This window comes from Nicotiana tabacum, chromosome 24 (genome assembly GCF_000715075.1).
Source record: "Nicotiana tabacum cultivar K326 chromosome 24, ASM71507v2, whole genome shotgun sequence".
In the NCBI taxonomy this organism is placed as follows: Eukaryota; Viridiplantae; Streptophyta; class Magnoliopsida; order Solanales; family Solanaceae; genus Nicotiana; species Nicotiana tabacum.
The window spans coordinates 23,430,619-23,445,708 of NC_134103.1; the positions used below are offsets into that span (position 1 = coordinate 23,430,619).

General features: G+C 38.9%; 1 protein-coding gene across 1 annotated transcript; it reads left to right on the top strand.

Moving 5' to 3' along the window:
* Window positions 1-11,937: 11,937 nt before the first annotated feature.
* On the top strand, window positions 11,938-14,570 carry LOC107762760 (uncharacterized). Its single transcript, XM_075248096.1, has 3 exons — window positions 11,938-12,159; window positions 12,846-12,975; window positions 13,548-14,570. The coding sequence occupies exons 1-3, from the start codon at window positions 12,027-12,029 to the stop codon at window positions 14,326-14,328; spliced, it is 1,044 nt and encodes a 347-aa protein (XP_075104197.1). The 5' UTR covers window positions 11,938-12,026; the 3' UTR covers window positions 14,329-14,570.
* The last annotated feature ends 520 nt before the right edge of the window (window positions 14,571-15,090 follow it).

Here is a 15,090-nt window from a genome sequence, read left to right on the forward strand (position 1 = left end):
TTGCTGTCATAATTTCTATGCCCCTTTTTCAAATCCTGTTTACGTGGTCCATATGTACTGCTTTTTTCGTTTTTGCTTCATGTGTGCCTCCCACTTTATTTCTTTTATTGTTATTGGTATTTCTTTCACCTAGTCGTGTAACGACCCGACCAGTCGTTTTGAGCATTTGCACTCCGCTCGATAGTTTACAGGCGTGAGTAGCTCCGTAAGATGTATTTTGACTTGTGTAAATCGTCGGTTTTGGTTTTCAAGTTACCTGGGACTGATTTGGAAGAATGATTCTCAACTAGGGAGCTTTAAATTTGAAAGAGTTGACCAAGTTGAACTTTTTAGCATTTGACCTCGGATTGGAATTTTGATGGTTTTGTTAGCTCCGTTGGGTGATTTTGGAGTTAGGAGCATGTCCGAATTGTGATTTGGAGGTCCGTGGTTGAATTTGGCTCGAAATGGCGAAAGTTGAAATTTTAAAAATTTTTACCGGGAGTGAACTTTTTGATATCGGGGTCGGATTCTGATTTTGGAAGTTGGAACAAGTTTGTAATGTCGAATGTGACTTGTGTACAAAATTTGAGGTCAATCGACCGTGATTTGATAGGTTTCGACATCGGTTGGGGAAGTTTGAAGTTTCAAAGTTCATTGGTTTTGAATTGAGGTGCGATTCATCGTTCCAATGTTGTTATGTGTGTTTTGAGGCCTCGAGTAGGTCCGTGCTATGTTATGGGACTTGTTGGTATGGTTAGACGGAGTCCCGAGGAGCTCGGGCATGTTTCGGATTGATTTCGGATCATTTTTCTTCATTTTGGTACTGCTGTGTTCTACTATTTTTCTAGTGTCTCAGTTCTTCATCGCGTTCACGTGGCAAGTGTCTTTTGTGAGTCGCATAATATGAGTCGCATTCGCGAAGCTTTGGCAGCAGTGGTCATCGCGTTCGCGTGGGGTGCATCGCGAACGCGTAGAGTCTTTTGTGGCGGTGTGCATTTTGTTCATCGCGAACGCGATGGTTTTCCCGCGTTCGCGAAAGAGGACGTCTGGAGCTTGGATTGAGGCAATTTTTGAAGTAATATTTCACTATATGAATTGGGGTAAGTGTTCTCTACTCGGTTTTGGTTATATTTAATGAATCTATCTTCATTTTTGCGTAATGGGATTGTGAATTTTAAACAGAAAATTGGGGGTTTTGGCCTAAAATTTCATAATGTGAATTTTTGAGTTTTGAACATTGAATTGGAGTCGGATTTGAGTGAAACTAGTGTGGTTGGACTCGTAATTGAATGGGTTGTTGGATTTTATAAATTTTGTTGGGTTTTGAGGTGCGGGCCAGAGTTGGGTTTTCATGGCTGGTTTTGAGCTTTTTGATTCAAGATTTGATCTTTTTCGATCGGGATTGGTTCCTTTGGCACTTTTGGTTAGTTTCGAGCCGTTCGGAGGTCGGAATGCGCGAGATGGCATCTTTGGAGCATCGTTTGGCTTGCTCGGTATTGGTATTGGCTTGTTGAGGTAAGTAACTCTTCTAATCTTAGTGTTGAGGGTATGAAACCCTGAAATACGTGTTATGTGATTGGTATAGAGGTGACGCACATGCTACATGACGAGCGTGTGGGTGTGCACCATGTGAATTGGGACTCTTTTGTTTCTATGGCACTGTATAGTGGTCTTACTTTGTTGATATCCGTGTTTTCACCATATGATAAAGTATTTAAGCTCTCAATCATGCTAGATATCATGTTTGGGCATTATTCCAATATTGTTTGGACCCATAGTGGTCTTTTCTTACTGTCATCTCACCGATTTAATTGATATTTCATACTCAGTCATATTCACGCATTCATACCATATCTCAGTCTCATTTGTTATTTATTGATACATCAGATCATTGTTGTCGGGCTAGTTTCATGACATTGTGAGCCCGTAAGTGAGACTGGAGAGATTGATGACTGAGTGAGGCCGAGAGCCTGATTATGAGTGACAGTTATGGGATCAGGCTACAATCCGTAGCATGCTATATTGATTTATGCATGGATCTTTCCTGGACATGGATCTTGTCCGAAGCATTTATATACCTAGAGATGGATCTTCTCCATGGGGCCGGATTGGCCTTCCTCGATACTGAGAGACTGATGGTCAGTGATGTATATATTCCGGGATGGATTTTCTCTGGGTCGTATGGGCCGTATACAGTACCGAGTAGTTGAGCATGATGAGTGGAAAGTGTGAGACAGTGAGATTGGGTACTCTGAGAGTGTGAGTACATGATTCATCATTGAGATACATGGAATTGGCATGCACACATGGCATACATGCATAGAGATGCATTTTTTCTCATGTTGTACGGTATCCCGTCATTCATGACTTTTTACACACATTGATATGTGGGCATAGACTTTTTTTTAATTCTTTTATCTTATTTCCGGTTAAAAGCCTTTTCTCGAAGCATTATGTTGAGTCACTCCAAGAGTAGAATCAGCAGCTCACCTCACGTTTTAGGAACCAAATGAGGAATCACACGTAGAGGGACCTGAGCATTCTTATGCTCTACGGAGCCCTCTAGAGCTAGAGTTGGCTTGCTATCTGGAAATAAAATGAAATATTTTATTTATTGTGGAAAGGATATTTGGAAAAATTACAGTTTTCAAACTTACTCATATTTATGTCATTTTTGGTAAAAGATTTGGGTTTTCACTAAGACACTTGAAAAGCATGACTATTTTGTGGAACTATGAACGAGCTGAGCTATTTTACTTCTGAGATACATCTCTTATGACCTGTATTATGTTGTTATGAAATATTGTGGAATATTGGTATTGTACCCGACCTTGTATTAGCTCCTCACTACTTTCAACCTAAGGTTAGGTTTGTTACTTATTGAGTACATGGGGTCGGTTGTACTCATACTACACTTCTGCACCTTGCATGCAGATGTTGGCTACTGATGTTGCTGTGTTCGATGGGAGCAGGATTGAAGATGTACCTGTATCTCGGCTGTAGCTGTCTCTTGTTCGTGGTAGGTTTAGATCTGTAAAACTTTGTTTAAGTACTATTCAAACAGACTATGTATTTATTTTATTTCCTCTCTGTAAACTCTATTCTTAGAAGCTCATGATTTGTACTATCAGTTCATGGGGAAAGTATAAGATTCAGATAATTTCTTTACTAAATTGCTTTATTTATTGTTATTGGAATTGGTTAGTGGTTAACTGGCTTACCCAGCGGGTGGTGTTAGGTGCCATCACGACTAGTTGGATTTTGGGTCGTGACAAGGTGGTATCAGAGCTCTAGATTCATAGGTTATACAAGTTATGAGCAAGTGTCTAGTAGAGTCTTCTGGATCGGTATGATGACGTCCATACCTATCTTCGAGAGGCTACAGGACATTTAGGATATACTTCCCATCTTTCTTTTCTTATCGTGCGATATTGATTCAGCTTGAAGCGTAACTCTTTGAATTTCTTCCACGCATTCGTATGTGCATACGAGCACTTGGTATAAGTTGTGCATCGCCGTCTTGTGATTCTATGAATGGGATGCGAGATGTGATTTCTGTGTACTGATGATGGGACCGTCTGGAGGACTGGAGGCCAGGTTTTGACTGTAGCTTGACCACGCAGATTTTGATTATGTGAGAATATGCTTTTGGACTTATACGTCCGGTAGTGTTCCTATGAGTGGAATTTGTGGCTCGATGAGCGGTGAAATGACTATGTGGTGAGTATGATGTGACTGTGATATGTGTTTGGATCGTTCGAATGTGATGAGAAGCGTTTACTTGAGAGGTAGCAAGGACTATGGGGTGTTTGATTTATGTCTTGAAGTCTTGAGTTATGGGTGTGTTGAGGGATCTCTCATGTTGTTTAGTTGTGGAGTAAAGTAGATTCTCATATCTTGTTGATGAGTTTAGAATTAAGAAGATTAAGTGATTGCTTAGTAGTCGTGACTGTGGAAGGGTATAGAGAGATGTCAGTTTGAGGCAGAGCAGGCGAGTTATCTCCTGCGAGATGTCCTGAGGTTGTGTGGTCCTTATGATGTTTTCTAGAGAGTTCTCTTTTACCAGTGAATGATATATGTTGCAATTTAAGTTTGGATCACCTGTGGAATTCGGCTTGACTATTACAAGGGTGAACGCAAGATTTGCAGACGATTTGAGGTATTATATGGTTTGTGTTACATGAGCTTACGCATGATTTAGTTGAATTTCAGTGCGGGATTCTCACAGTAATAGAGTATGGGTTTCGTGATGTTATCGAGTATTTTTGTTCTGTGGCTTTAAGCCAAGTGAGGGAGCCTGCTATCGACGAGTGGATTGCACAGTTATGAGTTGTATTGGTTCCGGTTTGAGGTATTCTGGTGAATCAGTTATGACTTATAGAAATTGAGATTTAGGATGACTCGAGTAAGAGAATTTTTGGATACGGGTTGTATTACACTCTGTGGGTATATGGGAATCATAAAATAATTGAGTGGTTATTCGCAAAGGATGTAGTGTACATGGAGTAGGAATTTGCTCGGTTGCTTAAGAGTGTGTGGGTTACTCTTTACTCCCTTGGGTGTTGGTGTGTTAATGGGGCACAGGTCATTCGGTCCGTTAGGTAGGTTTAATTGAGATATAAGTAGAGTGGATGACTCTCGAGAATAGTTCTAATGGATTCAAGATTTATAAGTAGCGATTTGGAATTTTCAAGATTTATATATGGCTAGAAACTGGGAGTTGCATTGGATGGTGTCGAGACTTGTGGCATTTTATATCATTGTGGATTGTGCCTTTCAGTATCAAGAAGGTGAAGGAAACACTTTTAGGTTCACATAAGGTCTCTTTAGAGTGGGTGTCTCGGTTGTGGTGCCTTGGGGTGCTTAAGAGGGGAGAGGGCGTTGTGGTTTTATACTAGGGTCTCTTGTGTAATGAACTTTGGTTAAGGATCATAGTGTTCTAGCAAGGAGAAGTATCAATTTGAAGGCAATTTGGAAAGGAGTTGGAGAAATAGGACAGCTTGGTAGTAGGCTGAGTTAGCACAGTAATGGATATAATCGGTTCTTTGGGTACTTATGATGTGGCTAGTCTCCACAGGTGTTTCGTGGCAATGCTCTTGGGTTTTGGCAACCTGCGTGGATGGGTTGAGTTAGAGAGATTTGGTTCTGATAGCTTGGTTGTGTGCAAATAGGTTTCAAAGAGTTCACAATGGTCTTTACCACGGTTCAAAGAGTATATTTCCTACTGGCGTGAGGAATATGTTGCGTATTGGGATTTTCTCCGGGATGAGATCAAATGGAAGTTTTCTGATTAACCGGGTATGTATTCTGCTTGTGACTCAGAATTGATTTTGAGATTCTTGTACCCTTCACAGGATGGCATGGCAGACACGGTGTGTTGTGTGGGATTGAGATTTGCATGTGCAAGATCACAGTTCAGTTTTGAAGGGAAGGACATAAATTCGTAGGCAGCATTGAGGGGTTCAGATGACTAGGTAAATGATATTACTATTTGGTATGTCTTGACGAGAGTATACATTTTAGAAGGGGCAAAGTGTTTTGATTTATGGATACTTCATTGGTATTGCGGCACTCTCCTGGTTGATCGACTACTGATACTCAAATTTTGCTAGATGGCACAGAAGAATTTTAGAAGTATTCCTCGTGGGATGATCATGTATGAGAGATGTGTTATACATTCTGGCGATGGAGTTGGGATAAGCTATGGTGATTCGTGTGTTCTATGGATTAGGAGACTGGAAGTTATCATGAGCGGATTGTTTCATGATTGTGGACTGTGAAGTCATGGCTGAAGCTAGCTAGACGATAGTATGTGTTATGATTCAGTCATTGTGGGCCTTCGGATGGTTATTTATCCATGTGTGGGTGCCCGGAGTTGATTTGGGGGTCCATTGGTAGGCCCAATTAGGGTGTGTATTCTACACTGAGCCGGATTGGTTGGCTCCATACTGCTATTGTTGAGGGATGTGCCATTCGGATGTTGTTGAGCTTATTCATGTTCTGGAATTTTCTGTGAGTTACTCTTCTATGCTACGAGGAGTTGTGATTCATTGGTTTTAGGCACACATGGTACGATTCTGTTGTGGTCTTATAGCAGAATTTGAGCGAGATGAGTAGTTGGTATTGCATGATCGATTGTGTATTGGTTATGTCCTTTCGAGTTTTGGGTGGCATTGGGTCATTGGCTTCTCCGTGGTTGTGGTAATGCATTTTGAGTACTTGATGCCGGATTGTGCATGGTTATTATTTTTAGCATGGTGGCTGAGGTATTTCATATGGACCAGTATTTGGATAGGATCGCTCATTGCAACAGAGTTATGTGGAAATATGATCCTTTCTGTTAGAGTTGTGTGTTATGGTTCTATGGTGTGTGATGGGTTTAAGCATTTTGTTGTGGTGGTACTTGTTGAGCTTGCGGGACGGTTCTCTCGTTTGAGTCATTTTTTTCCATGATGAAGTACATTTGGAATGTTGCTATTTAGTGCGCGGATTGCACGGGTTGTGGATGTAGATGGTATTGATGTGTCATGTCACTAGAGTGGTCGTATTGGATGAGATGAGGTCATTGGACCTAGGATGGATACTATCAGATTTGATTACAGCATATTTGGAAGGATAATATCAAAAGTCGGCTTAGAATTGGCTATAGTTCTTGTCGAATGAGAGAGAGTTCCATGAATGGTTGATCTGATGAATGGTTATGAGTTCTGCATGTTTCTTTCATCATCGGCAGTGTACGAAGGTTTTAGAGCGGGGCTTTGTTTGATATGAGGTATATTATCGGTATTGCATTGTTTTGAGCAGTTACTGTGATTTGAAATTTTTTTCTATGAGTATTTGAGTTATGTGGTACATCATGTGATTACCTCTTGGGTTATAGATATGGCTTGATACATCTTCTTTAGATTTATACAATGTGTAGATGCGAGAATCTGATCTTATAGAAATTGTGGATGTTGGAAATTGGATTCTAAGGTTTATGGGCTAGGTTGAATTAAGAACTACAGTTATGTTGTCTTTTCAGGCCTATATGGGATAGGGTGACGTGAGATCACCCCCAGGTATGTGCATGGTAAGGTTATACGGCGGTTTGATGGCTTTGAGAACAATTCTGGACACGTTCGAGGACGAACGTATGTTTAAGTGGGGGAGGATGTAACGACCCGACCGGTCATTTTGAGCATTTGCACTTCGCTCGGTAGTTTACGGGCATGAGTAGCTCCGTATGATGTATTTTGACTTGTGTGAATCGTCGGTTTTGGTTTTCAAGTTATTCGGAATCGAATTGGAAGAATGGATTTCATTGTTGAGCTTTAAATTGGGAGAGAGTTGACCAAATTCGACTTTTTAGCATTTGACCTCGGATTAGAATTTTGATGGTTTCGTTAGCTCCATTGGGTGATTTTGGACTTAGGAGCGCGTTCGGATTGTGATTTGGAAGTATGTGGTTGAATTTGGCTTGAAATGGCGAAAGTTGAAATTTTGGAAAGTTTGACCTGGAGTGGACTTTCTGATATCGGGGTCGGATTCCGATTTCGGAAGTTGGAGCAGGTCCGTAATGTTGAATATGACTTGTGTGAAAAATTTGAGGTCAATCGGACGTGATTTGATAGGTTTCAGCATCGGTTGTGGAAGTTTGATATTTCAAAGTTTATTGATTTCGAATTGAGGTGTGATTTGTCCTTCCAATATTGTTATGTGTGTTTTGAGGCCTCCAGTAGGTCCGTGTTATGTTATGGGACTTGTTAGTATGTTTGGACGGGGTCCCGAGGGGATCGGGCATGTTTCGGATTGATTTTGGATCATTTTTCTTCATTTTGGTACTGCTGTGTTCTGCTGTTTTTCTGGTGTCTTAGTTCTTCATCGTGTTCACGTGGCAAGTGTCGCGAACGCGTAGTGTATTTTGACGGCAGCAGCAAATTACTCTTCGCGATCACAAAGTATGTCCCACATTCGGGTAGAGTTGGGGCAAGTCTTTTTCGTGTTCGCTCATAAAGGATCGCATTCGCGTAGTGTTGAGGTTTGCCAACTGGAGCTAGGGAATCCTTCATCGCGGTCACGTAATATGAGTCGCGTTTGCGAAGCTTTGGCAGCAGTGGTCATCGCGTTTGCGTGGGGTACATCGCGAACGCGTAGAGTCTTTTGTGGTAGTGTGCATTTTGTTCATCGCGAATGCGATGGTTTTCCCGCGTTCGCGAAAGAGGACATCTTGGCAGTGTATATAGTGCTCTATTTCGAAGGTTTTAGATATTTTTATATTTTTTGGAGCTAGGGAGCTCAGATTGAGGCGATTCTTGAAGCAAGTTTTTACCATATGAATTGGGGTAAGTGTTCTCTACTCGATTTTGGTTATATTTCATGAATCTATCTTCGTTTTTGGTAATGGGATTGTGAATTTTAAAGAGGAAAATGGGGGTTTTGGCCTAAAGTTTCATAATGTGAATTTTTGAGTTTTGAACATCGAATTGGAGTCGGATTTGAGTGAAACTAGTGTGGTTGGACTCGTAATTGAATGAGTTGTTGGATTTTGTAAATTTTGTCGGGTTCTGAGGTGCGGGCCAGGGTTGGATATTTTTGGCCGGTTTTGGGCATTTTGATTCAAGATTTGATCTTTTTCGATCGGGATTGGTTCCTTTAGCATTGTTTGATGTACTTGAGTTGTTTTTGGTTAGTTTCGAGACGTTCGAAGGTCGGAACGCGGGGGATGTCATCTTTGGAGCATTGTTTGCTTGCTTGGCATTGGTATTGGCTTGTTGAGGTAAGTAACTCTTCTAATCTTAGTGCTGAGGGTATGAAACCCCGAAATACGTGTTATGTGATTGGTATTGAGGTGACGCACATGCTACGTGACAGGCGTGTGGGCGTGCACCATGTGAATTGGAACTCTGTTGTTTCCATGGCACTGTATAGTGGCCTTACTTTGTTGATATCCGTATTTTCATCTTGTGATAAAGTAGTTAAGCTGTCAATCATGCTAGATATCATGTTTGGGCATTATGCCGATATTGTTTGGACCCATAGTGGTCGTTTCTTACTGTCATCTCACCGATTTCATTGATATTTCGTACTCAGTCATATGCATGCATTCATATCATATCTCAGTCTCAGTTGTTATTTATTGATACATCATATCATTGTTGTCGGGCTAGTTTCATGACACTGTGAGCCCGTGAGCGAGACTAGAGAGATTGATGACTGAGTGAGGACGATAGCCTGATTATGAGTGACAGTTATGGGATCGGGCTACACGTCGCAGTATGATATATTGATTTATGCCTGGATCTGGCTTACGATAGAGCTTGGGCTGTAGGAGCCCTTTCGGAGTCTGTACACACCCCCAGTGAGCGCGGTTGATTATATTTAGGGATGGATCTTTCCTGGATATGGATCTTGTCCGAAGCATTTATATACCTGGAGATGGATCTTCTCCATGGGGCCGGATTGGCCTTCCTCGGTACTGAGAGACTGATGGTCAGTGATGTATATATTCCGGGATAGATTTTCTCTGGGTCGTATGGGCCATATACAGTACCGAGTGGTTGAGCATGATGAGTGGAAAGTTTGAGACAGTGAGATTGGGTACTCTGAGAGTGTGAGTACAAGATTTATCTCTGAGATACATGGAATTGGCATGCACACATGACATACAGGCATAGAGATGCATTTTTTCTCATGTTGTACGGTATCCGGTCATTCATGACTTTTTACACACATTGATATATGGGCATAGAGAGGTATTTCGCACTTGCTATCTGGAAAGAAAATAAAATATTTTATTTATTGTGGAAATGATATTTGAAAAAATTACAGTTTTCAAACTTACTCATATTTTTGTCATTTTCGGTAAAAGATTTGGGTTTTCACTAAGACACTTGAAAAGCATGACTATTTTGTGGAACTGTGAATGAGCTGAGCATTTTTACTTCTGAGATACATCTCTTATTACTTGTATTATGGTATTATGAACTATTGTGGAATATTGGTATTGTACCCGACCTTGTGTTAGCTTGTCACAACTTTCAAACTAAGGTTAGGTTTGTTACTTATTGAGTACATGGGGTCGGTTGTATCATATTACACTTCTGCACATTGCGTGCAGATGTTGGCTGTTAGTGTTGCTGTGTTCGATGGGACCTGGATTGAAGATGTACCAGCGTCCCGGCTATAGCTGCCTCTTGTTCGTGGTAGCTTTAGATCTGTAAAACTCTGTTTATGTACTATTCAAACAGATTTGTAAACTCTATTCTTAGAAGCTCATGATTTGTACTACCAGTTCTTCGGGAAAGAATAAGATTCAGATAATTTTTTTACTTAATTACTTTATTTATTGTTATTGGAATTAGTTAATGGTTAATTGGCTTACCTAGTGGGTGGGGTTAGGTGCCATCACGACTAGTTGGATTTTGGATCGTAACAAGTCGGTATTGTTATATGTATGCTCGGTGAGAAATAGATAAATGTACGAAGGATGTTGCCGTGCCAATTGTGTGTGCGTGTGTGCGTGTATATATATATATATATATATATGTCCTCCAGCTTTGTTGGTGCTGTGGGTGTCAGTGCATGCCTTTCGCCTTGCCTCACTCGTTAACCTTGCTCGATCCAATAGCCCAATCCTAGCCCACTCACCTTTCTCCAAGATTGGAGTCCTAAAATCTTAATGAAAAGGAGCTTGGCACCGATGTGTTCGAGAGGTAGAAAATGACCGCTGTGGCGGGGTTTACCAGATAGGTATAATTCAACGGGACCCTCTCTCTCACACACACACACACACACACACACACACACACACACACACACACACACACACACACACACACACACACACACACACACACACACACACACACACACACATATATATATATATATATATATATATATATATATATATATATATATATATATATATATATATATATATATATATATATATGGGTGAGAATGAGACAAGTGCACGAAGGTATTACCGTGCCATTCGATGTGATATCTTGAATATATTTCTCACACCGGAAAAATTATGAATTTGCTATTGTGATTTCTCCTAATAATCTTTTTTTTTGCCTCGCATAGTTGTTTCATTGTACCCTTATCGGTTATGTTCTATAATTGTTTTATTGTTAGTATACTGCACAGGTTATAACAGTGAGTATCATTTTACTAAGAATTCTTATCACTACTTCAACGGGGTTAGACAAAATACTTACGGAGTACATAGGGTCGATTGTACTCATATTACACTTCGACACCTTATGTGCAGATTTTTGATGGTGATGTTGTGGTGTATGGCGGGAGCTGGCATTGAAGATGTTTTCGCAATCCGACCATAGCTGCCTCTTGTTCTTGGTAGCTTTAGAATTATTAATCTGTTCATGTATATTTCAAAAGATGAGGTATTTTATTTCATATCAGCTTGCAAATTCTAAATCTTAGAAGTTTATGATTTGTACTACCAGTCCTTGAGAAAAATAGAAAGGTTCAGTTATTTTATCATTTATTTTCCTCGATAAACCTAATTAAATTGGATTGTAGTTAATTGGCTTACCTAACGGATTGGGTTAGGTGTCATCACAACTGGTCAGACTTTGGGTCGTAATAATATATGTATAACTTTGTATAATTAATGTATAATCTATACATACTGATTAGAGAAAGTAAATATTAAATTTGGCCGGCTCTATGTGTAACAATCCCGGAAAAGAAGAAGCTATAGGATAGCAATTTTGTTGAACGGTTGGGATGATTTTCATTGGTGGACCGCCAACTAGAGAATCAGGCAGTTCAATCTCATTTGCTCAAAATAACTGCCTGAAAAATTCCAATATTGTAATTAAAGCTTCACATTTATACCCTCTTTTAACATTTATTTTACATTGCAGCTAACTCTCTGATCACACTACTTATTATTTCTTCATTGGCCTATATCATTTGCCTATATATACTCTCAAACTGGCATTTCCATATACCATATTCTCTCATTTCCACATAAAGAAAGACAGAATAATAGACTTTCTTGATTTTCTCTGTGTTAACTTAGTGTTAAAATGGGAAGGTCCAAGTGCTGTGATAAACAAGGTTTGAAGAAAGGGCCATGGACACCAGAAGAAGACCGAAAACTCTTGTCTTGCATTGTGGAAAATGGTTGTGGTAGCTGGCGTGCTTTGCCTGCTAAAGCTGGTAATAATATTAGTAACTATTATTTACACAAATAGCCGGTTAGATTTATTACTATTTATTTTTTCTAGCTGGCGTACATAGATTATACACTGACTATATATACATGGTTATACATCCATATATCATACATAGATTATGCGTAGATTATATGTCTTCCGCTATTCTTAGTTTCAGCGGTTGGATGCTCTGCCACGTTATCGCAAGGGGTGTCAACTGACACACCTTCGTGGACAAAATATACTGCGTAGATAGGTTTAATATATATATATATATATATATATATATATACACACACACACACATACATACATACATACATATATATTATATGTTGACTCCCCTTGATTTTTTTGTATGTTTACATTTATATATTTTGACACCTCTTAATGAAAATCCTGTCTAGCTCCGCCATTAGTTGGGTGCGACTATTATGTTAATTCTTTTAATATTTTAAATTGTGTGATCAGACATTATATTGTATACTTTTATTCAAGTATGAGTCTGTTTCTTTTTTATAGTCAAACATGTAATTCTTTTATATAATTTTATAATGTGTGGTCACCAAGAGTTGAAGAATTGCGTGATCATTTCGTCTAAGAGTTTAAGCTGTTAAAGAGTACACTATATTTACTTAATTATCTTTTCGATTGCTAGCATATATAATTTTGACTTTTTTCCCTTTTTAGATCTGCAGAGGTGTGGGAAGAGTTGCAGGCTTAGATGGATCAATTATCTAAGGCCAGATATCAAGAGAGGAAAGTTCAGTTTACAAGAAGAAAGAACTATAATTCAGCTTCATGCTCTTCTTGGAAACAGGTAATAATTTATTGAAGGACAGTAAATTAAAAAAATGAAAGCAAATGATAGAACTCATTATTTTCTGCCATTAGGTTGGGGTCATAAATTGTTAGTTACCTTTGCCTTTGTCACATTCTTTCCCATAGTCACTGTTTTCTTCTCTTTTACTATGCAACCAATAGGCATGATGCAACTAATAGGGTTAATGCTCCTTTTTTTCATGGACCAAACCAATGAAAAAACTTAAACAGTAATTCTCCGTCCATAATTAATTTATATCTTCAGCAACTTCGTTATAATAATCATAATTAACATCTATTATTAACTCATTATTTAGTTTTTGATGGAGTAGATTACTCAACAATAGAAGCTATATATCTTTGTCTCTACCACAGAAAGAACTGACAACGTCAGATATTAGTACTATTTATTTACTACGCACATGTACAAAGTCATAAATGTACATAGAATCCAGCCTAGACTATCCAAATGTTAGATTGCCTAATTAGATACTCTCTCTGTCCAATTTACATAATATGTGATTAATTTGTGCAACATTAACATGGTTAATTACTCTCTTTGTTATTCAGATGGTCAGCAATAGCAGCTTACTTACCTAGCAGAACAGACAACGAGATAAAAAACTATTGGAACTCACGTTTGAAGAAGAGATTAACAAAAATGGGCATTGATCCAATGACTCACAAGCCAAAAATCACAAACAACATTAATGGTAGCTCAAATGATCAATCTAAGTACGTTGCAAACCTTAGTCATATGGCAGAGTGGGAGAGTGCAAGACTTGAAGCAGAAGCAAGACTTGTTCGTAGATCCAAAGATCACTCTAAATTCCTCTTCAATAATACTCGCAACAACAACAACAACAACAATAACTACGTCGTTTCGCAACCTTATTATCAACTTCCTTGTCTTGACATATTAAAAGCATGGCAAAGAGCAAGCACAAAATTACCAACAACAAATGACATTAGTTCTATTCTTCTTGATGGTTTTGCTAACAAAAACCTCGAATCATCGATACCATCAACGTTAAATTCCTCGGGGAATTTGTTCATGAACAATGTACCAAGTATTACAAAAGTTGGTGACCAAAATCTTCCTTTGTCTACAATCACTTGTTTGGAAAATCCTTGCCCAACAAAAGATGTCCAAACAGACCTTCCAAGTTTTATGCAAGAGTTCTCAGAGCTATTTGATCCTGAATATACACAAAATTCAACAAATAATTTTAATGGAATACAAGTGGATAATTTTATGGGAAGCTGCTCAGGGGATTTTGAAGATAACAAGTTTAATTGGAACAACTTTCCTTATTTGGTCACTTCACCAATTGGTTCTCCAGTATTCTGAAGAGTTCATATGTTGCTACGTACTACTACGGAGATATTAGGGTCAGTTGCTAAAATAAACGGGATAGGAGGATCGACATGTTCAGATAATTCCGAAGAAAGATTGTCGGTTGATATTTTTCTATTGCTTTGAGTTTAGCTGAGTTTTTTATAGTGATTATTATGATAACACTTTAGATATGTATTTGTATTCAAGATTTGTATCGCTAGTTCCTTATTAGCATGAAGTTTACTTTATGAAATGATTGATTAAAACCATGTAGCCTTTTTTATAGTAATAGCGTAGCATCCTTTGTTTTCTTAGGTCAATATTTCTCCTATAGGTATTTGTTTACTATACATGTTTATCAAGTTTGTTTACTCTCCCCGCACTGCTGCACCCCTCTCTCGTCTACTATTTGCATATGATCTAGTATTATTGGTTGAAGCGGATACTCACAATGCACACACCATCAATAACATCTTCCACCGGTTAAGTATCAAATTCGGGCTCCGAATCAATTTTAATAAGTCTAAATTATCCTTCTCAAGCAACTGTACCTCCTACAACTCAACAAATCCTCTCTTACATACTAAATAGGTTTCCTTATTAATAAATATCAAAATACCTACTCTAACACGGGTAGTACCAAGGACACTTATATTTGGAAAAGCCTAATGAAAGTAGCAAACCTATGTCGCAAAGAAATTAGTTGGAACATTGTTAATGACAGAAGTATCAATCTATGGCACGACCACTGGATCACACCCAACTTATCTCTCC